At 36.8% G+C, this 26,632-nt stretch overlaps 1 protein-coding gene across 6 annotated transcripts in view; it reads left to right on the top strand.

The window, feature by feature from the left end:
- The window catches only part of SYNJ1 (synaptojanin 1), a 63,540-nt gene that overhangs the window by 25,885 nt on the left and 11,023 nt on the right, over positions 1–26,632 (top strand). For 4 of the 6 annotated variants that reach the window (XM_084303736.1, XM_084303741.1, XM_084303739.1 and 1 more), the window contains 14 exons: positions 999–1,164; positions 7,097–7,288; positions 7,426–7,510; positions 8,709–8,849; positions 9,274–9,466; positions 10,849–11,007; positions 13,003–13,159; positions 13,517–13,634; positions 13,748–13,963; positions 14,736–14,814; positions 15,835–15,997; positions 19,222–19,428; positions 19,835–19,963; positions 25,463–25,510. In XM_084303736.1, the coding sequence (XP_084159862.1) occupies positions 999–1,164; positions 7,097–7,288; positions 7,426–7,510; positions 8,709–8,849; positions 9,274–9,466; positions 10,849–11,007; positions 13,003–13,159; positions 13,517–13,634; positions 13,748–13,963; positions 14,736–14,814; positions 15,835–15,997; positions 19,222–19,428; positions 19,835–19,963; positions 25,463–25,510 (2,053 nt within the window). The remainder of the gene's footprint in view (positions 1–998; positions 1,165–7,096; positions 7,289–7,425; positions 7,511–8,708; positions 8,850–9,273; positions 9,467–10,848; positions 11,008–13,002; positions 13,160–13,516; positions 13,635–13,747; positions 13,964–14,735; positions 14,815–15,834; positions 15,998–19,221; positions 19,429–19,834; positions 19,964–25,462; positions 25,511–26,632) is intronic. The other 2 variants (XM_084303738.1, XM_084303737.1) reach the window with 1 other exon arrangement.

Genomic DNA, 26,632 nt, shown 5'->3' with positions numbered 1-26,632 from the left:
CCCTGATGGATTATGGTCTGCATTTCATGCACATGCAATAGCATGTGTTTATGTATGCTTTGCAGGCAAAATACACCCGTGTGCATAAGACACTCTAAGCCATGTAATCAAGAAAATGTCTTTGTGCCTGGGAAGTCATTGTCAGTACTCTGTACACAGGTTAACGCTGCTGGTTTTTGAATCAAGTAGGAGACTGCATGGCATGTTGATTACATTATCCTCTAGATGTCTGACCCACTGTAGTACCAGTACCTCTTGGAGATTCTTGCTGAGCTGTTTTAAGACACTGCTCTTTCAGAGCACTGTTCTGTTGTGCCACTGGCGTGCAGTGTGTGCAGTGACAGTGCCTTGGTACAAATGTAGCTATAGATTAGTGAATATTCACTTCTAGCAGCTCCATATAACACTTTTCCCTTTCCCTCAAAATATGTTCCTTCTGGGATACTGCATGAGGCTTGCATGTTATTTTAAAAAGTTAAGGAGTCTTAATAAATGGAAGCTATCCCTTTAGTAACACGGATATTTCAGAACGTGAATTCTGAACTAATATGCTCGTATGTGCATATATGCATACATGTTCATGTATCATGACATTTGGACTCAAGTGCTTCTTCATCTCACTATTTGGGGAAACGCCCAAAATCCCGTATCATGGTCTAAACATGGCATTATATCAATTTAATTTTTGAAGACTAAGGGTTTAGGAAAAACTGTTATTCCCTTTCCTGCAGTATTTTGCTTAGTTTAAATAATTTAAACTGGAACAATCTGGTTCTTAGATATGTCTTGAAGGTATTAGCATGTTGTTTAGCATTTGAGGAAAAAAACCAGATGTAGTACAGTAAGCTCGGGAGACTTTTATTTAACACCAAAGGAAGGAAATTGCCTTAGATATTAAAATCATTATTGCAGTTTACAAAAATGTTAATGAATATTGCCAATGTTTTTTATGAGCAATGTCCAACATAAAATATTTTATACGTATTCCTCCCTAACAGGCTGGAAAGCTGAAGGATGGTGCTCGTTCTGTGACCAGAACGATTCAAAATAACTTTTTTGATAGCTCCAAGCAGGAGGCCATTGATGTTTTGTTATTGGGAAATACCCTAAATAGTGATTTAGCAGATAAAGCACGGGCTCTCTTAACCACCAGCAGTTTACGCGGTATGTGTCTTTCAGGATTTTAATCTGTCTCATAACTATTTAATATAAGAAAGCTGTATGGAGTCTGTTTTCAAAGCAGTATTGGGAAGTGTAAATGCTATTTTATATTCTGTTGGCTTATTAAAAGATAAAAAGATACTTCTGCTTTACTAATACTACCAAACTAACATGCTGCAGTCATTTCTTTACTGGTTGTATTATGTTCATACCTGGTGGTGCTATAGGTAAATATTTGTGGACCGTACTTGTCTGAACTGTACAGTAGATGCATGTGAGCTATGGTGTGTTCAGTTCTTCAAATCCATTTATAGCAAGTGTTAACCATGACATTTACTTGCTGAATCTTGGGGGAAAAAATATACTAGTTTCTTTTAAAAACGTCTCTTTTTTTTGATAAAGGTTTTCCTTAACTTGATCCCTTATGTCAATGAAGAACTTCTCATTGTGGTGTTAAACAAGATGCAAAGCATTTATTCTTTTCATAAGCTCAAGAGGGCTAGTGTTTGTCATCATTCTGGTTTCTTCTACCAAGGAGCTAATAGAAGAAAATTTCAGATAACAGGAGCTATGAGAAAATTCCTGGTGAATGAGTTTCTGTCACGAAATTATTTTTTGTGTAAGAAGCTTTTCCCAGGAATGTGTGTACCACCAAAGTTTGTCAGGCTGTGGTGAAATTCTGCATCTAAATCAGAGAGAGATTTCGATATGGAGTTCTGCTTAGGCACAGTCATGTGGGATTTGGAGGGTCTGACTACCTCGATCTAGCTCACCTCATCGGAACGGGGCAGTGAGCCACAGAAACCTGCATTTCCAAACAGGCATAGCCTGCACAGTCCCCAAGAGTGCCTAGTTGTGTCCCATCCTTCTGGAGCTGTGACAGGCAGGAAAGCAGCAAGTAGTCCTGGTATAAGGCTGTGTTCAGAATATTCCCCTGGGATGTAAGAGAGAAAGGAGCTAGTTCTTGGGCAAGGAAGAAGCTTAAGCTTGAATCTTCTTCCCAGCATCCCAGGTAAGAATATCCTAAGTGCTGGGTTATTATAATTTTTAGGGACGAATAACATTCTTGACTTTTCAATTTTTGTTAACCTTTCTCATAGACAATTTCTAACATAGAATGGGAAAAATGTGTTAGAGCTTCAGTGCGAATCTGGGGCAAGGTTGTGTTTTGTTTTTTTTTATGCCAAATTGTAGTATTCATCTTGCGGGAATGGATTCATTACTACATGGAATCAGGCTGTTTTCCTCTCACTTTTCCACAAGGTTTCGTGTTATTGTAACTTTTCCTGTATCTGAAACCTGCTAAATCCACCTTGCCTCAAAACTAGTTGAAAGTCTTTCTTGTTTAATTCTCACTTCTCTGTGAACGCAAACTATCCTTTCAATGTTTGCAGCTCCTGCAGCTCCTGTCAGCTGAGGACCATGAGTTTCTCTTCACTGAATGTAGTGTCTTTGTGTTGCCTACTAGGTGGGAATTAGCTAGAGAGATGCTTCAATATACCTAAATCTACTACTAGCAGAGCAGGAAAGGGGACTTTGTTAAAACTGTTGTGAAACTCTAGATTTTGCAACATAGATGATGTATTTTAACTGATCTGAACAGTTACATGTAGTAAATCATATATTGTAGCATGTTCTCTCTCTTTATTTTAATTGTGTATTTGACTAATCTTTTTCTTGTTTCCTTCTTACTGCATCCGTAGTTTCAGAGCAATCATTACAATCAGGTATAGTATAGAAAATTAAGCTGTAAATATCTGAGCGGCTCTTCTTCTCTTTTATCTTATGCCTATTTGCATAATATTTGGTTGCGGGCTCACGTTTTCCTGGTACTGTTTGGGCCTGGCGTTCATCTGCCACAAAATTCCTTAATCTGAGACAGGTTCTTTAATACAAGAGAAGTGAAAATACAAGAAATAAAAAAGATTGCAATTATGCTTGGCTGTAAAGTATGAAAAGAGACAGCCAATACTTTGTGTTTTTTTTTTTCCTTGTAGTTTTTGTTCTTATTTTTGCAAATGCTTTATTCTCGCTGTAGAGGAATTTGCTTTTTAAATTAGGTTTGGGAGCTTTTGTATTTTTGTTCCGTCAGAATGTTTAATTTAGGATATTGGGTGAAATTTTTGTAGTACAATCTGTAACTTCATTGACTTGGCCATTAGAAGGCCTTACGTTTGTTCTTGCATGAGACTGGCTGATTTTGTAATAATGTCCCAGCAAAGGCTAATGTTTTACAGGAATGATCTAAAATAATATGCTGACATTTGTTTTCTTGTGGAGCAAAAGTACAGTCAAAGCTACTGAGATATGGTTACCTCTGCATGCAACACGAAAGTCTTAGAGCATTTAGGTAAAATTCTCAGCGAATAGAAGGCCTGGAGAAGGGAAGAATAATCTGCTTTGAGACATGACGGTGATACCTTGAGCTCTGTTTGATGGGCTTAAGACGTTGGGCTTAAAATGAGATGTTGGTATTCAGCAATACCATAACCATGAAGAAGTGATGATGATAAGAATGCACTGAGATGAACTAGATAGAGGAAAATGACGTGAAAGATCTGTGCGTTTTAAGAAGCTTTTGAAGACTCCTATTTCTTGTTGTGCTTCTGAACTTTGATGTCAAAAGTTTCTGATCCTTAACAGAAGTTCTCCTTTTTGTTGAAACTTAAGCTGTTTACATGAAGTTGCTCCATTTGAGGAGATTTATACATACTACATGTTTTTAGGGAAGACTGTGTTTACTTGTCACCTGTTCAACGCTTTAATCACCTTGCTCCATAAACTATTAGTTAAAATGAAATATTCCTGATGCTTGTATGTTCAGATTTTACTATGTGCCGAGAAAATTTAAACAGGTTTCTGGGCTATTGTCTTAATAGGGTTCATTTTTACTACTTTTCAGAAGTAGTGAAACTAGATGAGATGCTTAGTTTCGAGATGAGGAGAAAAACTACATACTTAATATATGGGAGCATAAAGGGAGAGGAGGAGAGAAAGAAAATAGGAAGCTACTAATAGCTGTTCAGACTGTTCTCCCATTTTAAGGGAATTGTGGGGTTCTGCACAGTATCCCATGTACTGGCATGCTCAGGTACTGCACATTAATTGGGGAGGATCCTTGGAAAAAACTCTTAAGATTTGTTGCTGACTAGATTTTTTGCTCAGATACATCTGAAGTGTTTGAAGCTTTTTTTCTTCTAGAACTAGCTCAGCTGTAATCTGTATTTTTGAACATTAAATGTTTATTCCCTTTACATTTATCTCAGCTTTGCTCTTTCTCTTTTTTTTTTTTTAATACCTACTTTTATTGAGTAGTTAAATAATGAAATCAGAGGCACTGGTAAAACACCTGAAATTAATTGATTCATTTGCGTTTTGTCCATATTTGCTGATCTGTGAAATACATAGTGACATTGTCATTTTTGGTGTTACCATCTAGACTATATCAACCTAGTTTATAACTCATTAAGTCACAAATGTCAATTTTATTTATTTATTTTTTAACTTACTGAGGTAACATTTCACTTTGGTCTTCATCCAGATACAGACTGTATGTGCTGAAAATTACCTACACTATTTTGGATGTTGTAGCCAGAGTTCAGTCAAGTTCAGTTGTATAGAATATCCCACCAAGGATTTTAAATTATTCCTCTTGTAGAAATGATTTTCAAATATATGCCTGCCCAGTATGAACACAGGTTAAAATATATTTGTTTCAAAATAACATGAAATTCAATTGATTGGGGTTGTAATGTTGTAGGATGAGACAATTTTTTGTCAAATAGATAAATAGGTAGAAGTGTGTAGTAAAATAATGTATGTGGGAAGTTAAGGAGCTCTTAAAAACTATTGATTCAATCAATATTTTGGAAAATCAGTGTTTTTGGAAAATCTTTCTGCTTTCAAGGTGTCAATTTAATGTTTGTAAACTAGCATGTTGTCCAGCCACTTATAAAGTTAGATTCTATTCTGGTAAGATTTTTCACGTTAGGGGCTTGTTACAGGGCCAGCAGTTAAGTAAGCAATAATTCATTCTTGGAAGGAGGTATGAATTATTTGGATCAACTATTTAAGCTGAAGGTTACTACCAAAAGGAAGAGGGGCTGAAGTGAACAGAATAGAAGTCCAAAACTCTGGTCTTTGCAGTACTCTCATTAAGATAAAAGCAATCTGTGCAGGTATTCAAAACTTGCCAGTGATATTATTTTGGATTCTAAAGCTCATCTTTTGGCTGATTTGGGTACCTGCATGCATCCTGGCTACATTTCTTGGATTGGTTTCTCTTCAGTGGTCAGGTGCTGGGGTGGTTTCTGTGTTTTGACTCTCAGAGGTTTTCCTAGCATTTTATGGCCTTGTTGACTTGACTGCTGCTCAGCGTGTAGATTGATCCAGTTGTAGACTCAGTGTGTGGCTCTCCTCTTCGGGCATAAGGTGTTCTGTTGGATCCTCAGTGTTTTGTTGACTTCATTTGCCTGGATTATGATAAGGAAATAAATGGAGTGATCCAAGCATGATCTGCTTGCAGTACCCCCAAGAAGACACCACTCAATTCATGGGCTTTTGTAGGCAATTGCCCCATATATAAGTATACAGGTATATGATCAGTTCACCAGAGAAATTGTTCACAAACAACAAATACACTGTATTTTCTTCTATTGGTTCCAGTTTGTTTTAAAACCATTAGGGCTAGAGAATACCTGATTTTTGTTTTAATTGGATAGCCAAGATTCTGGAGCAAATTTAAAGGTGGTAAACATAAAAAGAATAACTAAAAAGATGACAGAAACCCAGGTTCATCATCATCCTATTTGGGGATTTGAATGAAAATCATTTTGCAATCATTTGCAAGGCACCATGCAGTGGAGGGAAGAATTACACCTAATAGAGTTTCCCTGATTCTAATAGAATTATAACCATGGGAGACTTAAAAGTAGGTAAACTGCTATTACTTGGGTAAGGACAATGCAAATGATAGTGTTTACACTTGATGCTTTTTTTTTTTTCCCATTCAGATGAAAGAAAAAAGCATAATTAAAAAAAAAAAAAAATCAGATCTCTTTGCTTGAGGAAATATCTATATCCATATATTATGCAGCTAATCTATGAAGGGTCTTCAGAAATTTTTGTAATTCCGGTGTCTGAGCATTGAATAATATTTTTTTTTTACTCCTTCTCACAATGCCCAGATATTTACAAATAGGTCATTATTCTTCTTCCCATCTGGCAGATAAAAACAAGGCACAGAAATTAGTTTAATTGGTTTGAATCCTAGCTTGCTTCCTTCATTAAAGTAGAGCTTCAGGAATTCAACTGAGCTAAAAATATATATATAATTCAGATTTGTGGCTTAAAAAGAACATACTCTGATATGGTAATTTAACTTATCTATTTTAGTAAATGTATTTACATCAGTCTTTTTTACATTTCTAAAAATTAAAATATCTGTAAATTGTTGTGGTTTTTTTTTAATGGAGATTGAATTTCATAAATGTCATCCATGAAAATGAGACAGAAATCTGTGCAGGCAAGTATTAAAAATAACAGTCTCCATAGAGAGTCACAGATAGGTGAGAGAATGGTAGATATTTATAGAAGAGAAACTGTTTTAATTTGATGTGTATATATATCTTACTATATATTAAATATATATTACTATATTTATATTACTATATGTAAATACATATCTATTTTGAACAAATTACTACCATCTTTAATTCAGTCAGTATCCTACTTAGGCAAATAATACATCTGCAAACGTACTTTCCCTGGCAAAATGCTGCATCCATCTTGCTTTCACAGTTTAACTTTCTGTATGTCTATGCATGGATTTATTGCCTCTTTTTTTTTTTTAAGGGAAGATGTCATTGCCAAATTTTCTGGGTAAAAAAAAAAAAAAAACTATAAAAAAATAACATATCTTCAAATGTTTTTGCAGCATCTGTAAAAGTGCTAAAGAGCATGTGTGAAAACTTTTATAAGTATGCAAAACCGAAAAAAGTTAGAGTCTGCGTTGGGACATGGAATGTCAATGGGGGGAAGCAGTTTCGAAGTATTGCCTTTAAAAATCAGACCCTCACTGACTGGCTTCTAGACGCACCAAACATAGCTGGTATTCATGAATTCCAAGGTAGGATTTGTATTCTGTCATTTTTCCTTGAAAACTCTGATTTTCTTAATTAGGTCATGAACATTAATATGTATTTGAGGCCTTGGTTCTGAAGTTAATTGTAAACAACAAATAGCTTTTTCAATGTTTAAATGCAGATCGAAGAAGCAAGCCTGTAGACATATTTGCTATTGGATTTGAAGAAATGGTGGAGTTAAATGCAGGAAACATTGTGAATGCAAGGTAGGTGATAAAATCTCTACACAACCACATTTTCTGAGTAAAATGTTATTTATTTATTCTCTCTTTAATTGTAATTGTTGGGGTTATTCTATATTATTTTTTGACTGTATTCCAGTTCTCTCTGCTGGTTTCTATGCCAGGACAGCAGACGTTTTCTCAGCTTTCCATTGCAAAGCTGTGACCACTTACATTACTTACAATGTAATCTCCAGGATCCAAACAGTCAGTACTTGGCTATGTTTTGGATTGCACCTTCAGTAGCTTAACTTTTCCCCTCACTTCACGCTTTGAAGGAATTTCTCTCTGATGGTAGCGTTCTGCAGTCTCTGTGCCTTCCTACCGCTGAGAACAGCGAGCCCTCATGCTTTTTTTCCTTCCAAAAGCATGTATTGTCAGTGTGCCTTTATGTAATGTCTTCCATCAGATTCTGATCTTTATAAAACAAGTATATTCTTCCATACTATCAGTTTTCACTGTTATTAAGAGCAGAAGTAAAATTTGATCATAATTTGATCTGTTTCTAGTTTGTATTTAGCTCTATTATTCCATACATTACATATAGGTATTACCATGGAGTGGTAATATATATATATTTTTTCCCCTCTGTGGGGTATGCAAATGCACTTTTACCAGTGCTGGGTAATACTAATGATGAAGTCTGTGTGTAATCCTGGGATTGTATTCACTTTGTTGGTTGTTTTGTCTGCCTGTTCTGCAAGTTTTGTGGCATTTGTCAAGCTTTAATTCATTGGAAAAAGCATCTAAAGCCTATTGTACTTTTAGCCTTTGCACAGGCTTTTGTCCTGAGGATAAAGTGGCAGTTTGTGTCATCCCCTAATTTCACACTGTCTAGTTAGCACTGCTTCCAGATCTGTTATTTTTCAAGTACATCCAATGCTAGCTCTGAAAACCATACTTTTATGTCTTCAAGGAAGTTTCTTCTTGATCTAAGACCACAGACATCTCTGTTTTCCAAAATTAACTGAGCTCTAGGCTGGGAGGTAGCTCCTGAGAAAAATTCTTTGGTTTTGTTCCTCTATTTTAGCTTCAGAAGTGCATCATTTGTAGCTTGGCTTTGACTTACAACCCCAGTGTTTGGTTAAGGTTATTGTATGAACATCATTCAACTAGATCAACACTTTTGATACCTGCTTAATTTCTTATGTTTTAAAACTGGCATTTTTAATCCCACGGCTAGCACAACGAATCAGAAGCTCTGGGCTGCTGAACTGCAGAAGACTATATCAAGGGATTACAAGTATGTGCTGCTGGCTTCCGAGCAGTTAGTGGGCGTCTGCCTGTTTGTGTTCATCAGACCCCAGCACGCTCCCTTTATCAGGTCAGTGAACGCACAGCTGTGCCCAGGCTGGGTCACCTGCAGGTTACTGGGTATTGCAAAATAGCCAAGAGTGCTAAGAAGGAGGTTGGGCTCCAAAAGAGCTGTTCTGTCTTCTGGGGAACTAGTTGCTTAAATTCTTGTATTGTAGTTTTTAAATGCTGTATCAGTTGCCTAGAAGGCTTGAAAAGCTGAGGTGTCATAACACTGCTTGCTCGATAACTGTTAGCATCTTTTTAAAACGATTCAGTGGCCTTCCTGCTGAAAGAACAATGTGAAAATGTCATATCCCCAAGATAAGGCCATGCTGTTATCCTTTGGTTGCTTTGCAAAGCACCCAGTGATACAGCACTTCTCAGGCAGACTTAAAGCTGTTGACTTCTGTGCCGTTGTGTTTAAAGGTTTAACAGTTGTTTAACTCTTTTAGGGACGTCGCTGTTGATACTGTAAAGACTGGCATGGGAGGAGCCACTGGTAACAAAGGTGCAGTAGCAATTCGGATGTTGTTCCATACATCCAGTCTTTGCTTTGTCTGCAGCCATTTTGCTGCAGGACAATCACAAGTTAAAGAGAGAAATGAAGACTTTGCAGAAATAGCTCGCAAGCTCAGCTTTCCAATGGTAAGCAAGTGTTCAAATTCCTTCAAAAATGAGAGATTAAATCCCTTGAGCTCCAGCAGTGTCATCCAAAAGATTTATTTATTTTTCTCCCCTCTTCAGATGCCTGCAGAAATTAAATTTCCTTGGATTAGAGGTCTCAGAGATAATTAAGTTCCCATAATTTTTATTAAAGTAGATGACTGGAAAAATAACTGACCTTTCCACTGCAGTGACTGATAGGAGAGATGAAGCATAAATTCACTTGCATCAAGGATTTAGCATAGGAAAGAGACTTTCTAGGTTCCTGATAAATGGTAGAACTTCTGTAGATACTGAAGCTAATCAAATATGAGGGGGAAAAAATAACCATAGGAAACAGCACTATTTTCTGCACTATTTTCACATAAGAATGATTTTTTTTGTTAACTAATTTTAAGTTCTCATTAATTCATTTTTGTCAAATTAGATCATATAGTTCTGTAGTTTATTCTCATAAGGGGTTATCAGAAACCAAATAAATATTTGGTGATCTTAACACTGCAACAAAATGCTTGCTTGAGCCTTGAAGCTGTCTTAAATTGCACAGTCAAAATGTCCTTTGTTAGCCCTGTGGCGCTGTACAGGATATCTGAAACCTGATTTTACAAGGTTTCTTTTTTCTAAATTTTTCACCATGGTTCTGTTTTAGCTTTTCTTGAATGTGTTTTATTTTTAGGGTTTCCAGAAACTGTTTCCTAAGTGCTGTTGTTTTAATCTGTCAGTGTATCTGCTCTGGGCAGATCTACTTAAGGACAATGGAAAAATCAAAACAAAGTAAAAGTTCTCACTTTAAACCCTAGGTTTTCTTTAAACTAAAAGAGCGTTTCTGTCTCTTCCCAGCCATGAAAATTTTATGTAACTGAATGAACTGAAAAATTTGTGTAGCTGTAGTCTTCAATTTAATCTGAATAATAAAGGCTTCAATTTGCAGTTTGTCAGGGTATTGTACTAGAGAAATGCAGGATAGTGTTTTGTTGTTCTCCTTTGTAACTTATTTGTGATACAGGTAGCAGTCGTCATCTTGGAGCAAACTTCTAAAACTGGTGCAGAAGGAAGAGGAATTTTTGGAATCCAATTCAGATGATTCATGTTTCTTTAGAAATGCAAACAACATAAATGTTATTTCTTCCTTCATATCGTGGATGTGTGAATACCACACCCTTGGCTATGTGGTTCTAACCATGTGCATGCTAAATACTAACACATACTTCAGTTGTCCTCATCAGCTAGAAATGATGCATGTTTTATAATTAAAATACAAGACAAAAACAAACACACAAAAAAAAAAAATGAACTGCACCTGTAACTAGTAAATTTCTGTCACTTGATCGTTTTTAACTTCAGCGTGTGCTTGTCTTTTACAGGGAAGGATGCTGTTTTCTCATGACTATATCTTTTGGTGTGGTGACTTTAATTATCGAATAGACATTCCTAATGAAGAGGTTAAAGAACTAATACGACAACAAAACTGGGATTCCCTTATAGCAGGAGACCAGCTTATCAATCAGAAAAATTCTGGACAGGTATCTTAAAAACACTACTGCATTTAAGAATACTTGGTTTTTATTTTTGGCTTTCAAGAAACAAGTTTCAGTGGTGCTTCTGTAAATCTATGATCCCCAGAACGTTTTATCACTTCTGTCAGGGCAGTAGTGCGGAAGGGTGTGTGGGTCACAGCAACATTTAGTAACGGGCTTGTAACTGCCCTGAAGAGGTAGTGATACCAATACAATGACTAGTTGTAGGAACAATAACTAGCAGATTGACTACAACATATAGTCCAAATGATAGCTTTTTACTTCCAAAGAAAAAGAGTGTGGAACAATGAAGTCTGAAGAAAGCTTCAGATTTAGATTTTTAGGGTTTCTTGGGGAGGCAGTATGTAGCAGTTAAAGGAATATTTGTAATGAGTCAAATTTTGTGCGAAAGTGTATAATCTATTTTTCCAGCTTTATGTGGGAATGCTGTAGATGGTAAAATTAGAGGCAGTCCTGTGTTTGTTTTGTCTGCTTGCCAGTGCTTTGATCATAAGCAGTGTTGTTCTGAAGTAGAATTCTCTTCGATTTACGTTCATGTCCTGTGCAACAGAAGAGGAGGGAAAACATTGACAAAATTGTTTTTATAGCCTAGTTCCTAGAGAAAAATGATGTAGGTTCAGACAGCATGATTGCCTGTTCATTTGATCCAAGTGGGAGAGGTTGCAGGGACACTTAAGACAGATACAAAGCTGGAAAGATCTATGGAAAATAACATAATATGAAAAAGACTCAAGATCACCCCCTGGTTGGGGAAAACAAGGAGAGGCGTTAGTGCACACTCAGGCTGATACCCCATTACTGGGAGATGTCTGGCTGGGCAGCAGGGCAATGCAGTTGTCTGGCAAGAGGAGCTCTGCTGCCTGTGACTCTTAACACCCCTACAGACCCATGTCCACACCCCAGCATCTATCTGTCGTTCAAGAAAAGCATATACACAGCACCTTTTTTAATAACTGTAGGTAGTGAAATAATTACCGAAGGCAAAGAAATTCATAAATTGTCTCAGCAGTTGTGGATGACCTGACGGTGATGTTTAAATTGACTGGATTTCGATTTATATTTTCAACTGGAAAAGCACTCTAACCTGGTGTTTGATATGGACTTGGCTATAAGATCTAAGTTAGATTGGTACTTTCCAGATTTCTGACCAGGTAAAACTGCCTGTGCAAGATTAAGCTATAGATTGGAGCTGATTCAGCTAGCTAAAGGATTTTAGCTTATGTTTAATTTAAACACGTCAGGAGCGAGCAAATCTCCTGGCCTTCTAGGGCATTGTCAGCTGGCTGTATCTGTTACACTGTGAAATACCAAACAGGGCTTCAGGGTTTTTGATTACTTGCAATTGATTCTGCTTCTCTAAATTCCCTGTGCACTCTTGACAGATAATTTCACATACATTTTTTATTCTGTTTTCCTTTCCTCTTGAGAAGAATGAGTGATAATATTTCTTTAATCTTTCAGATCATATCAAATGTATTGATTTTAAGGTCTTTTTTTAAAATTTTTCTTCCTCTTAACTCCTATTAATTTTCTTGTGGGACACCTTGCCTTTCTGGGAATGTTACGTATGTTCAGACAGGTACATAAAATATAAACCTCAGTTCCTAACTTTTGCTGATAAATGAGCAACTAATCAACTAATTAAAGTGTTGTGGACAGCATCTATCTTCTTGGTGGCCTCAAGTTCTGCATAGCGTTGGAAGAACAATAGGTTGCTCAGGAGTCTGGGTTTAAAGACATAAATGTTGACATATTTGTATTTAATGATGATCTGTCTGGGTTGCTATTTAGTCATAGTGGCAAATGTAGAATGCTTCCAGCAGATAAAATTTGGAAAAGGATTCATACTATCAAATGACTCTTTTTTGGAGATGTGTATACAATTTTCACAGTTAAAAGAGAGAGTTCTGATTAGTTTCAAGCTGTTTCCCATCTGTTTCTGTCTTCTGGCATGACATATAATTGCTTTATTTCTTACAGATTTTTAGGGGATTTTTAGAGGGGAAAATTAATTTTGCTCCTACATACAAATATGATCTGTTTTCGGATGACTATGACACCAGTGAGAAATGTCGCACACCAGCATGGACAGATCGTATTCTTTGGAGAAGAAGGAAATGGCCTTTTGACCGATCAGGTTTGAGTGCTTCCTTAAACTGTTTTAAAGATTCTTTTAATCAGCTTATGGGATCTATTTAGTGACAATCACAGTGCCGGTGATTCTGAGCTTCTATCCCAGACAGAAAGCTTCTAACAGTCTTTGATAAATAGAAGCAACACTGAACAGGAGGTTCAAGAATCAGACAGCAGTTACTGACGTTTCACTAGTTCAAAAGGAACTTCTGTTTGTTTGTTTTTGTTTGTTTGTTTGTTTTTCTGTAAAATGCTTGGTTTTGGCTTTCATTTTTTCCCTTTTTACAAATGATTTATTTTTTAGCATGTTCCTATAATCATTATGTTTTTCCCATTTTGTTTTCTCTGATGCTGAATGTAGCTGAAGACCTGGATCTTCTGAATGCTAGTTTTCACGATGACAGTAAAGTCCCTTACACGTGGAATCCTGGTACCTTGTTGCACTATGGAAGAGCGGAGCTGAAAACGTCTGATCATAGGTTTCAGTTTTTCTTATACAGTCCTCATCGTTGAGGATTTAATATCAGTGCTTTTTATATTTTGTTCCTTCAGATGTTCTTGCTTATGGGTTTTTCTTCATTTGTTTTTCAAGGCCTGTGGTGGCATTGATTGACATTGACATATTTGAAATTGAAGCAGAAGAGAGACAGAAAGTTTATAAGGCGGTGATCGCAATGCAAGGGCCACCTGATGGCACCGTAATGGTCTCCATCAGAAGTTCTTCAGGAGAAGAAAGCTATTTTGATGATAACTTGATCGATGATCTTCTTCAAAAATTTGCAAGCTACGGTGAAGTTATACTTATAAGGTTAAAAAAAGACTTTTCATTATTAATCTCTATTCCTCTTCACTGTTCCCATCTATTTCTTAATTGAAGTGACTTTCTTAGTGGGTGTTTCCATTCTGCTCTGCTTCATTTTTAACATTGCTTTCAAGTCTTATTTTAACGTTGAACAACTACAGTTGAAGATGTGTTTTATGTACCTACATGTGTTTTAGTTTTCAGACTTTTCCCACGTTTTCTTTATTTTTGAGAGATTATTATGCTTTGTCAGAAATCAGACTTAAATCTGTTATTTGTATGACTTTTGTACAGATTTGTATTCAAAAGTTAGTTCAGCAGTTTTAATGATCTGAAGTCAAGAGGATCCCTGTGAATGTTGTGTTTTCACAAAGCTGTTAATGGAGCAAAAAGTGTTGTGTGTTTTTTGCCGTTGTTGTTTTCATAAAGCTGAGAGCATAGTCCCGAGCACATAGTTCCAGCTAATGTGGAACACCTAATACTGATATCTGACCTGTAGCCACTCGATGAATATTGAATGTGTAAATGTAGCTGCATAATTTTTGAGAGGACAGTGATTTCTGTGTGATGTTTGCCGAGTTCTTTTGCCTTTTTTTTGCAAGGATACATTCAGTTAAAGCTTATTAGCTAATATATATACCCGAACTTAAAAAGAAATAAAATATTTTCCATCAAGGGAATCATTAAAAATCTTTATGGTGAGAGGCTTCAGAGGACAGTAGGTAGGATGAAGTATTTTAATGATCATTTACAAATCACTTACCAATGGACTTTACAGGTTCGTGGCAGACAAGATGTGGGTAACCTTTTTGGAAGGAAGCTCTGCTTTGAATGTCCTGAATTTGAATGGTACTGAGGTAATGTAAAAATTACTGAACTTCTGAATAGCAACAGAAGATCCAAATTTTTAAGCAGTACTTCATTTTGATTTTTACAAGGTTTTTGTGTTTCATAGTAGACTGTTGCATTTAGTCTTTTTTTCTACTTCTGATAGCCTCGTAGCATTTATGTTTTCTTTCAAAAAACAGCTGAAGAAAGTATCAAAATAAATTTATTTTTAGGATAAGGACCGTTAGAGAAATTAAGATTCCAAGTTGAAGGGGATCTTCATCAAATAAAAGATTTTAAAATTCTTTTTTCTTTAATTACTTAAAAAGTGTAGTTTTTAACTTGAGTTTGTAGTATGAACTACTTCATCACTTTTATAGCCTGGTATTATTAAGAGTTCATCATTCCTGTATTGAAATTTTCACATTGCTAAGTGACTGCAGCTCTGTCATTGACTTCTGTAGGGCCGGTATTTCATCTTTGTAAAAATTTCAGTTCTCATACTCAGCTTTTTACTGAGCTATAGTCCTGTTAAGACTTAGATTCTATAAGGTGATACTTGCAGATGGATCCCCGTACCTGTTGAGAGTTTCACTGAAGGTGCATGCATGATAGGGGCTCAGTGTCGTGTCAGCCTGCAGAATGAAGGCCTGCTGTTTTATTAGTGTCTAATGACTTATTAATGTAGTTTACTGGCAAGTCTGTTTTCCTTTACAAAGTGTAGTGTCTGTGTCAGAATAAATAAACCAGAAACTTTCGTATTAACTGGAAAGAAAAATCTTGTTAGGTACGTTGTCTGTTTTTCTTTAGAAAGTTATTAAGTAGTTGCAATTAATGGTTTAAACTACATAAGTGTACCTAATTACCAAAATGAAGTGACCATAATTATTTTCTGTGACATGTCACTGTCATTGTTTGGTTCCATAAATTCTAATAACCTTACTTGTGATATTTTCAGTATTTTTTTTTGCCTCATTAATCTAGAATGCTGAATTACAGTATTGCTATTTTTAACAATTTGTTTTGTGCATCCCTTTTTGACAATTCAGCTACTAGGAAGGATTATAAACATAAGCTTGAAAAATCCAGACTGGATCAGAAGTTTGGAAGAGGAAATGAATCTAGAGAAGATGAATGTTGGGCTGCCTTCATCAACAAGCTCCACTTTGCTTTGTGAAGATGCTGAGGTTACTGCAGACTATGATATGGAAGGTTTGTTGAAAAAAAATGTTAGTGATATTTTTGAAATGCTTATAGTTCTAATTAATCTGGTTAATATATATACTGATACTACGATTTAAAAAGCATATACCTTGCTGAAACAGGTAAACTGAAAATCTGGTTATTTGCAACAATATCTTGACGACTCGTTGAGCAGTGTCAGCTTCGTTGTTGCTGTATGCATAGGCTTTACTAATTTGCTCACATTTTGCTAATTGCACATCTTACTAATTTGCTCATCATTTTCATCTCATTCTGTGATGTCTCAAAGGTTGCTTTGTTCAGGTAGCTTTTACTGTTTATAGAGACACTATAAGCAGGATATTTACAGCCCAGAAAGCCAACAGTATCCTGGGCTGCATCAAAAGAAGCATCGAGGGAGGTGATCCTCCCTCCCTACTCTGCTCTTACGAGACCCCACCTGAAGCACCGTGTTCAGCTCTGGGACCCCCAGCACAAGAAGGACATGGACCTGTTAGAATGAGTCCATAGGAGGGGCATGGGGATGATCAAAGGGCTGGAGCACCTCTCCTACAAAGCCAGGCTGAGGGAGCTGGGACTGTTCAGCCTGGAGAAGAGGAGACTGGGGAGGCCTTAGGCCTTCCAGTGCCTAGAGGGGGCCTGCAGGAAATCTGGGGAGGGACTCTGTCAGGGAGCGTAGTGAAAGAATGAGGAGTAATGGTTTTAAACTAAAAAAAGGGTAGACTTAAAATAGATATTAAGAGGAAATTCTTCACTCAGACAGTGGTGAGGCACTGGCACAGGCTGCCCAGAGAAGCTGTGGATGCCCTGTCCATGGAGGTGTTCAAGGCCAGGCTGGATGGGGCTTTGGGCAGCCTGGTCTGGTGGGAGGTGTCCCTGCCCATGGCAGGGGGTTGGAATTGGATGACTCTTAAGGTCCTGTCCAACCCGAACCATTCTGTGATTCTATATACATGGCTTCAGAGTACAAAACGGTTACTTTTTTGGCTAATACCATGGAAGCTTATTAGTCCTATCCCCAAAAAAACACGATGAACCTTTGACAGGCAAGAAAATATCAGTTGGATGAGGAAGCCTTCATCCTCTATAGCTCCTTGCAACAGGGTGATCTTGAGCATTCAGTTGCTGTTTTCCAGTTTCCTGTTTTGTTTTTTTTTGTCACTACTTTTTTAATGGATTCCTTGAGCTGCTAAGTGTCACCGTTGCAGCAAGTGCACCTCTGCTTTTCTTCATGTTTCTAATCTATGTACTTTGTCACAGTTCTTGCAGTAAATGTATGCCAAGGGCACACAGCTGTGCTACATCAAAACTAGGCCCTTGATCACAGAAAGTCAACCTCCTAGGTTGAGGGACTTTGTTCAATATTGCTCAAAGGTAGTTCTAGATGATAGAAATAAGAGCTATTTAATGAAAGCAGACTCCCAGTATCTATTGAAAATACAATCGGTAAACACAATTGAAAACACAATTCTAATTCTTAGAAGGCCCTTAAGCTTCTTGTCAGATGTTTTGAAAAGTGGATCAAGTTGTGTAGTAAAGACAGTTTTCGACTTGAGTGAAGATAAAGAAAATGCTAAGCCTCTAAAGGTAGTCCTAAAATGAATTTATTTCCTTGATATGTAATTATTTGTTATCACAGGGATCTGCAAACATCCTGGAAGTATAATTTTTCTTTTTTTTTTTTTTTTAATTGAGTAGAATAATTAAGGAAAAAATAGAGCAATGTCTTTTTTCTGATAAAACAGCCTCTCTGGACATTCATCATGTGGCTGGATACCACACTTGGAGTTCAAGAAATGATTTGCTATGGCTAAAAGTCTACTAAAGAGAGTGTTTTCAAAAACCCTGATAGACTGAGATACTGTTCTAAACACAAGGTCAAGGGAGATTTTTAAATGTATGCAAGGTTTCTAGATAGTGTTATGCCTTCATGAGATCTGAATCATGATGTCTGAATAATCTGAATATCATGAATCAATAACATCATCTCCTGATGTATTGTACTGACTGTAGTTTATCAAAGGATTTTCAAATCACTGTGTGGGAGTAAGCCTATGTGTTTTATCACGGCAGTTGAATGTGAATTTTGAGTAATGGAATTGGATTTATATGCAGCTTTGTTTTATTTGTTCATTAGTGTCTCACTTCAAGAATATCTGGGGGAAGAAAGCAGGAAGGTTTGTAGGCAGACCTGCAAAGCTTAAGTTGTGCATATATTTTTGTTGTCTTTTTATGTTTTGTTGTTTATTTTTTTGGTAGCTTTTTTTAATCATTGTAAGTATTGCTCAAGCCCTGTGCTTTGGCCTCTGTGTTCAGAAAATAAATTTCTCTGGGAGGTCTGACTCATTTTATTTGCTATATTACAACGTATTCTTCTTACATCCTTAGCAAGTAAAACATCTATTTTTCCAGCAGTATCTTAAAAACAAATATAAACCAAAACAACAACAAATCTTCTACACCTTAACCCGTGACACTTCTTATGTGTATTCCATTTTCTTTTGTATTTTATAGGGTGCTGTTTTTTTCTTCTGTTATTATTTTCTTGAACAGATATACTTGCTGGATGTAGTCATTATGTCCACGTTGATTTCTGTTGTTGTCTTAGGACTGAGTAGCTCATTTGCTCTGGTTTTCTATCCAAGCTTTTTAGTAGCAAACATACTGCAAAAGCTTAAAGAAAGGAGGTGGCAGCTCTTCTTTTTTCTAGGATATACTGGAAAGAGTAGACAAAGGGGTTTTTTTTGTACAGGTATTTCGTAAAGGAAGGTATGTTTTGATAAGGGTACAGGTATGGGAAACCTATATGAAAGGTTATATTTGCTTTTCGTTGTCACGTGACACTTCATCTCTTTCCAATTCCTGTAGAAAGCAGAACTTTGAAGGTTCAGAGGCCTGTATTGTTGGTTAAATTTTTACTAATTATCCCATGGGAAACAGTATGGTTCCTTTAAAATGTGACCTCAAATACTACAAGACCCTGAAATCTTGTGCATTTGGAGTGTTTCAACTGATTTGAATATATCTACATTCCTTGTGTGTGACTTTATGATGTAAGAATCATACTTAGATTAAGAATCATACTTAGATCACTGGGAAAATTCCTTGCCTTTAAGGGTTTTTTGCAGAAAATCCCCTACCTAGAATCAGTTCATAATCTTCCCACTTTTTAAAATAACTATAGCTCCCTTTATTTTACACGCTTTTTCTTTTTTGGGGTGGTTGTTATGTAGGTGACATCGATGACTATAGTGCTGAAGTAGAAGAAATCCTTCCCCAGCATCTCCAGCCAACGTCAAGCTCTGGTCTAGGAACCTCCCCAAGCTCTTCACCGCGTTCCAGTCCCTGTCAGTCGCCTACGCTGTCAGATGGACCAGCGCTCCCAGTGAGACCGAGCCGAGCACCTACAAAAACTCCGGGACCACCCATTTCCACACACAGTGGGTATTACATTGCTCGACTTGCTCTATTACTGTATGGCCTGGCAGTGGAATGGCCCACTGGCAAAATACTAGTTTATAGAGTATTTTTAATAGTGCTTTTAGATTAATAAAAGAAGGAATGAATAATTTTGTCATTATGCATTCTACGCAGAACTTTACAAAGGCAGCCTTGGGTAAATCAACTCTCATTCTTTCATCAGCATATGCTTTTTAAACATATGAGACAAAAATCCTGGTTTAGAAAATCAGCTTATTTTCATCATTCGTTTATTCCTCATTCTTCTTCTCTTAAAACCTCGATTCTACTTCTGTATCATCATATTGAAAATAATTTTCTATTAGAAAAGCTTTACTGTGATTAGACTGTGCAAGTGATTAATTTGTTTTTTGTCATGTTCTCCAGGTGAAAGTCAGCTTGGTACCCAGCAGAAAGAGTCTGCTCAGACCTTGGAGCCTAAGCGTCCTCCACCACCTCGCCCTGTTGCTCCTCCCGCACGTCCCGCTCCACCACAAAGGCCACCTCCACCATCAGGTAACGTGGTGACACGTATCAGGAGGGCAGGAACATTTTGTTTCAGCTCTGTGAGATGAGCTGTGAAGTCCTAGACCCAAACTGCTTATTGTTGATTTAGAGTGCAATGCAACCTACCAGTTTTTCACTGAAATGTTTTGTTCATGCCATTTAGTAGCAAAATTATGATGTTGAAATAACATCATTTTTCAACACCATTTAAATATCATTTTTCTTTGCCTAATGAATAAGTTTTATAATGTTTATAAACTTATTTTCACAGCTCAAAAATGTGGGCTTCCCACAGCAGTGTTTATCAACACTTCTGCTTTTGTATAGCATCTTCATTTTTTATATAAAAGATAAATAATCTTGTGCATTCAATGATTTCTATTCCTTTAGTTTTGACATCAGTATACACGCATGTTATCATGTCTGAGTGTTTAACGTAGAGTCCATCTGGATCATCTGAAAATATAAACAATTGAGTGTTAAGAGAAAGTGGATGTTCAGAAGCATATGGGCAGCATAGCAACTAACAAACTGACCCTTGTCATTTTTAACTTTCTCATTCTTTTTCTTCCCTCTTACTGTACTGATATTTTTCATTATTGCTGCATTCATTTCTTAAATACTGTAAGGCGGTAGGAGCCCTGCACCTGCTAGAAAAGAATTTGGAGGTAATGATTTTAATTGTTTTTGGATATGACTATGTAGCAAAAATTCTGTGGTGGTCTCTTGTGATGATATTTATTTAATATAATGATGTCCAAAGGCAGAAATGATGTTGATATTTATGAATAAATATATTGCCAGAAGTCGATACACTACACATTAAGATTGTTACAGGTTTTTATTACTTTGTCCTGGTCATAACATACCCTATATTGTAACTAACTATTCTGTGAAAGCTATCTTGTTTCCAGTTGTGAAAAGCATAGGCTTTTTTCTTCACTGTCCATGATCTGGAGCACTGTGAAATGGACTGTGATTGTAGCTACTTGGAGTGATTATCCATTTATTGCTCAGGTTGAAACTACTGCTGAAATTAAATTTCCCTTGGATGATTACCAGTTAGCGAAGAGCTGCAAATCACTGAGCTGTACACTGACATCTAGATAGTTTATTTTCTATTTCCAAGTCTCTGAAATGTGCTCCGAAGCCCTTTCTAGAGACATGAAATATGCTTTATAGTTCTTGGAACTAGATTGTAATTTAGCAACACAAATTTAGTAAAGGAATTTATGCAGTTACTTTAAAGGCACTTGAGAACTACAAGGCTTTACAAAGTAACAAAATGCTGAAATAATCCTCCCCTAATTCTTTTCTTTTCTTTTCTTTTCTTTTTTTTTTTTTTTTTTTTTTGATAATGCTGAGGGCATTATAAACTCTCTGGGCTAGCGTTTTTTTTTTTTCTGTCTTGACCTGGTTTTGCACGTTATAACAATTCACCTGTTCTCCGAAGTGCTTCTTGAAACTAATTTTGTCCCTTTTTGTCATGCGATTCATAGCTGAGCTGTCCTGCTTGGACTTATATCAGCTCATTAAATATCAGCTCATTAATAAATGAGATAAAGTGAGTCTCTGGAATACTTTCTTAATGGCTCATCAGACATTGGCACTCAGTTGGTGGAAACATTTATTTGAGAGAACAAGTCTAAACTTTTCAGCAATCCCAGAAAATACATAATCTATTTTACAGAGTATATAAATATAGCTTATTCTGATGTGGGGCCAGAGATGTGCATAGCTCTTAGGTACAGTTGAGGGGAGGAAGTCATTATGCCAAATGTGTGATACTTCAAATTAGTTAAAATGCTTAAGCTTGAGAATATAGTCGGTGTATACATAATGCATGACATGTGACTATACAGGATAGTCACGTGTACATGTATGGTTTTCTGGATGGTTTTCTGCACATAGACGCAATTTGCGTAGTTTCAGTCTCAATTGTATAAACATTAGCCTTTCTTTTTTCGCTCTTTCCCAACATAGCTTTGCATAAAACTTGTTTTTATGCAATTTTTGAAGTGTAGTATGTTTTGTCATAATTCTGACCTAAAGCTCATCCTACTTTGTTTGCTTTTGCTTCATTTTCCACTTATGGAGTATGCTTATAAAGCATAATGCTTTGCTTTTCAGCAGTACCTGAGCTCAGCTCTGAGCAAATTAGCACAAGACTGGAAGCAGTGTAAATGTCATAATGTTTGGGTAAATTACATTGATTCTCTTATCTAGAATACCAGCTCTTGTACTATGAAAGTACTATGAAAAATAACCCTGTGTACTGTGCATGCGTATGAAACATTTGTTTTAGACTTCTGTAGTACAAGCAAAATGATTATGATCATATCTTGGAAACGTAGTACATTTTAAATGTTATTCCACCTTCCCCAACCATGTGTTCTAACGTTTTATTTTGAGGGCTTCACTCCCTTCGGTACCCATAGTGTTCCTTCTCATGGGTCAATATTATTTCAATAAGTGAGTAAGACGTGGGCATCTAAGTGTTTTTTTAGAGGTTGGTCATACATAAAATCAATTCAGAATTCAAGGAATAATGGAAACAAGACTATGTGCTAACTCTAGTGGTTAGAAATGATAAAGGCTATTTTCAATTGACTGAAGTTTTTTTTTTTTTTTTTAAATCACGTTTTGTTTTTTTCCTTTAACAATAATACTCAAAATTTTCCTGATTCATGTAGGAAGGGCTGATAGTTGTCTTTATCATTGGTTTAAATTGTGAAAATGAGGTTAAGACTGAGAGAATGCACAGTATTTTCAGTATATGCAACAATTTGGGTAAAGTGTTAATGTTCACAGTGATTATCCTCTAGATAAATATCTTAAACCTGGAAAATGCAGTAGTAAAATTGATATTAAAAGAAATGCAAGGTTGCCAAGCTACAAAAACAAATGCACCCAAGCAGCAAGTATTTCTTAGTGTACATTGATAGTTATGTTGTAATTTAGATCAGAATTAAAGTTGAGTACATTAGAACATGACAGTCATTCTGAAAAAGCTAATTTTTATTGTTTAAAAAGAAAAATATGGTGAAACAATTCTTCCTCTTGTGCTGAAGAATGAATATTCAGTAACAGAGGAAACGAAAGGCCTTAATCCTAAAACAGTTAATGCATTGTTCAAACATTAGTAAATGGCCTAGATTTCTCTCCTATATATATGTGTATGTGTGTGTATATGTATTTATAATCATAGAGTGGTTTGGGTTGGAAAGGATCTTAAAGACCATCCAGTTCCACCCCCCTGCCATGTGCAGGGACACCTCCCACCAGAGCAGGTTGCCCAAAGCCCCATCCAGCCTGGCCTTGAACACCTCCAGGGATGGGGCATCCACAGCTTTTCAGTGGATGCACGCACACACACAGACACTTGAATTTAAGAGAGGTTGGAGTTTAGTTTCCATTAAGCTAATGTGTAAATGTAACCTTTGCAAAACATGCAGTTCTGTCTAAAAGATGTCAGGGCATAAGTTACAGATTTGTTTCCATATAAATCCAACCCCTTTCCTTAAAACACTATTGTAAAACAAGCATGTGGTGTCTGTGCCTGCACAACTCTGTTTCAAACTGCAGTTAGAAATTTTAAGCTATATGCAGACTATGTTAACAGTTACAAATCATATCCAAAAATTTGTTTCAGGTTGAGGTGTACCTTTTTTCCTGTCCTTAAGATGAAAAGGTTCTTACAGTGCCAGTTGTGATAGCATTATCACAACATAACTTCGCTTTGTCACCACTGAAGAGCATTATTAGTGAGTGAAATTTGGGGTATTTGATTTATATTCCCTTTCTCACCCATTTAATGAATATTTTTAAATTTTGCTAACCCTTTTAAAATCCTCATGCACAGAAGTCTTCTTTTGTATGGTACATCAACATGAGAATACGTCTATGTGCTTATGGTCAAAGATACTCTCTCCATTCCTTTCCTTGAAAGGAGTTGATTAATAATCTTTCAGAAAACAGGATTTGCTTAAAAAAAAAAAAAATAAATAAATGAAAATACCTATTCAAAGTATGAGCTGAGGTGAGCCTTGGGAGGGGAAAGTGCAGAAGGTCTGTGAAATGAACAGGCTAGTTCCCACTCCTAGAGAGGTTTTCTTGTGTCCATTTCCATGTAATGAGATGGACAGTTAGGTTCAGAAGGGTGTCCTGTGAGAATGCTCTCTACCTCCTTTTTATTTCTCCAGTTAGCAGGTAGGCTTCTAACAGCCTATGGGTTACTGCTGTATCTTCTTCCCCAGTGCTCCCCTGGGTTGCACAGGAGAAGAGCAGAGCTAATACCTGAAAATGACGTGTTCTGGCAGTGCTCTCCTTCTGTGCCCCCTGCTTGTGTTCTGTGTTTATCCCTCCCCAGTGCTGTTTCTCTCAGAACATCACTGTCAGTGGAAATGTAAGGTTAACTGGCAGAGCCTGGAACTCACCCAGAATACATAACATACACCAGTGTCGAACATCTTGAAACCAGATGTTCAGCAAAACCAGAGATCTGACATGTCACGTACCAGCCTCTACTCTTCCCACTCTAACACCTCCACCCATAACTGCCAAAACTCGCAGCGCTCTTTCCAGATCATAGAGAGCTCCAGAGCAGATACCACACATTGGCACATGATGAGAAAGCATGAGGCTGTGTCATCGCTAAGGCAAAAGTTGCTTTTAAGGTAGGCTTCTTGAACACTAGCTCCTTCGTGTCACCTACACTAAAGCCATTCCAGAGTTGCCAGATGTTATTTAACTCCTATCCACATGCCTTAAGGATTCCTCCTTGCACACCATCTGGTGTTATCTACACGTACGTCCTGCCATGTTGTTACCATACAAGTTTATGGACCCTATATACGCTTGATCGTATTACAGAATCAAAATAATTCAGCATGATTATGCATGACTGAAAATCTTCTTTCTCTCAGTCTGAACTGGAACATCTACTGCAGATATTCTCTGCACCAGTTGATACAGGTTTCTCAAGTAGAGTGCTGCTTGGGGATAACATGATACAATTCTGTAGGATACAATGCGTTGTGCAAAATTAGAAACTTATTTATTCCATAAACTTGGCTATTCAAATATACTCTTGTCAGAAATGTACTATATAGTATTCTCCTGAGTTACTGGAAGCAGCCCTAATGTTGCAGGGTATAAATGATGTACATATATTTTCAAGTGCTGGAGTATAGGTACGTGCTCTGACTTAGAAGAGTTTAAAGACTGATATCATTCTGAATTTACAAAAGTTTGTGGAGAATGTATACTTAAGAACCTTTCAGCTGTAATGCAAAATGTGTCTAATCATGATCTTCTTGATCTATAACTCCTGTCAGTCTGTTTTCCCCATGCTGCTCCAAACAGGTATCTCCTACAAGTACCTACAATCTAGCTAGGCCATTTTTAACTTACGTAGAGCTGTCTTGTGGCAGTATCCTTTCTGTTTTTGCTTTCTCAATCTGCTGCTTTTCTTATGCAATGTACAGCTTCTCTTCTTTCTCTGAAAAGGTCTTGGAGCTCCTCCCAGTCCTGGGGTAGCTAAGAGAGAAGTAGAAGGTAACATAACAATTTTTGTATTCTAGAAATTGATTTCTGTGTTAATACCCAAGTGATATTATCCTTGTGACACTGAAGACAGTTTCATTAAGGAATTTATTGTATAGGATCTTTTTTTTTATTATTATTTAACGTAGTTTTCAGACAGGCAAGGTGCTTTCTGATGGTGTGAATTATTATAGAAGGCAGTCTTCATTCACAAAAAACAATGTGGAGACATAGACTGCAGTAATCAAGCAGAATACTTTCAAGACTGACTCTCAGAACATGTAACTGACTGATTGCTAGAGTACATACTATGCCTGTAGCTAAATCAGGAATCTAGATAGCCTAATTTTTCATAAGGAGCTACACATGCTCATATGTTCTGAGGGGAGAAATTTCTATTCAAATAATTTACCCTATAATTTAATATTTTAACTCTTTTTAAAGAGCATAGAGTATGTATTTTGATTCTAGTGCCTAAATGTATGTGACATGCATTTATGGGAAGCATCTTTCTTGCATTATTCTAGTCGGACTATGTATGTATGGTTCCAAATGGGTCCTGTTTTAGCTTTCCCAGGAGAGTTTTGTTTTTCTTCCCTTTGCGGCAAGAATAGGTATGGCAATGAAAGTCCTAAGGTAGTCTCCTGTATGCTATAGTTCATTTTGGCTATGCTGCTGGTTCCTTTCGCTGTGTTGGCAACATCTCTGTATGTATAGCATAGTTCAGGTTGGAGGGGACCTCTAGTGGTCATCTAGTCCAATCGCCTGCTCAAAGTAGGGTAAGCTAGAGCCAGGTTCTTCTGGGTACAAGTTGCATCTACTGAGAACTGGACCCAGAAGCCCGTTCTAAGAAAGCAGGGTTGTCTCCCAACTGGAGGCTGATTTGATAAACTAAGTGTCTTATGTACCACAGAGTATCCCTTCCAGTTACTGTAACTGACATGGTGATTTTACCTTCCTGGGAAATAGGCAACAGAAACACAAGCCAGAATCCTAAACCTCTTTGCCTGTTAGAAATTGTGCATTTGCCTGAGGTAAAGGTAACTTTTTCATATCTTGCACTTCACAACTTGAATGTCGCATACAAAGTTGTCATGAGCATCAGCATGTAAATGTTGAGGTTGGTGCTGTAAT

Source organism: Netta rufina, assembly GCF_964035555.1.
Source record: "Netta rufina genome assembly, chromosome: 1".
Lineage (NCBI taxonomy): Eukaryota > Metazoa > Chordata > Aves > Anseriformes > Anatidae > Netta > Netta rufina.
This window is presented reverse-complemented; position numbering and strand designations above follow the sequence as displayed.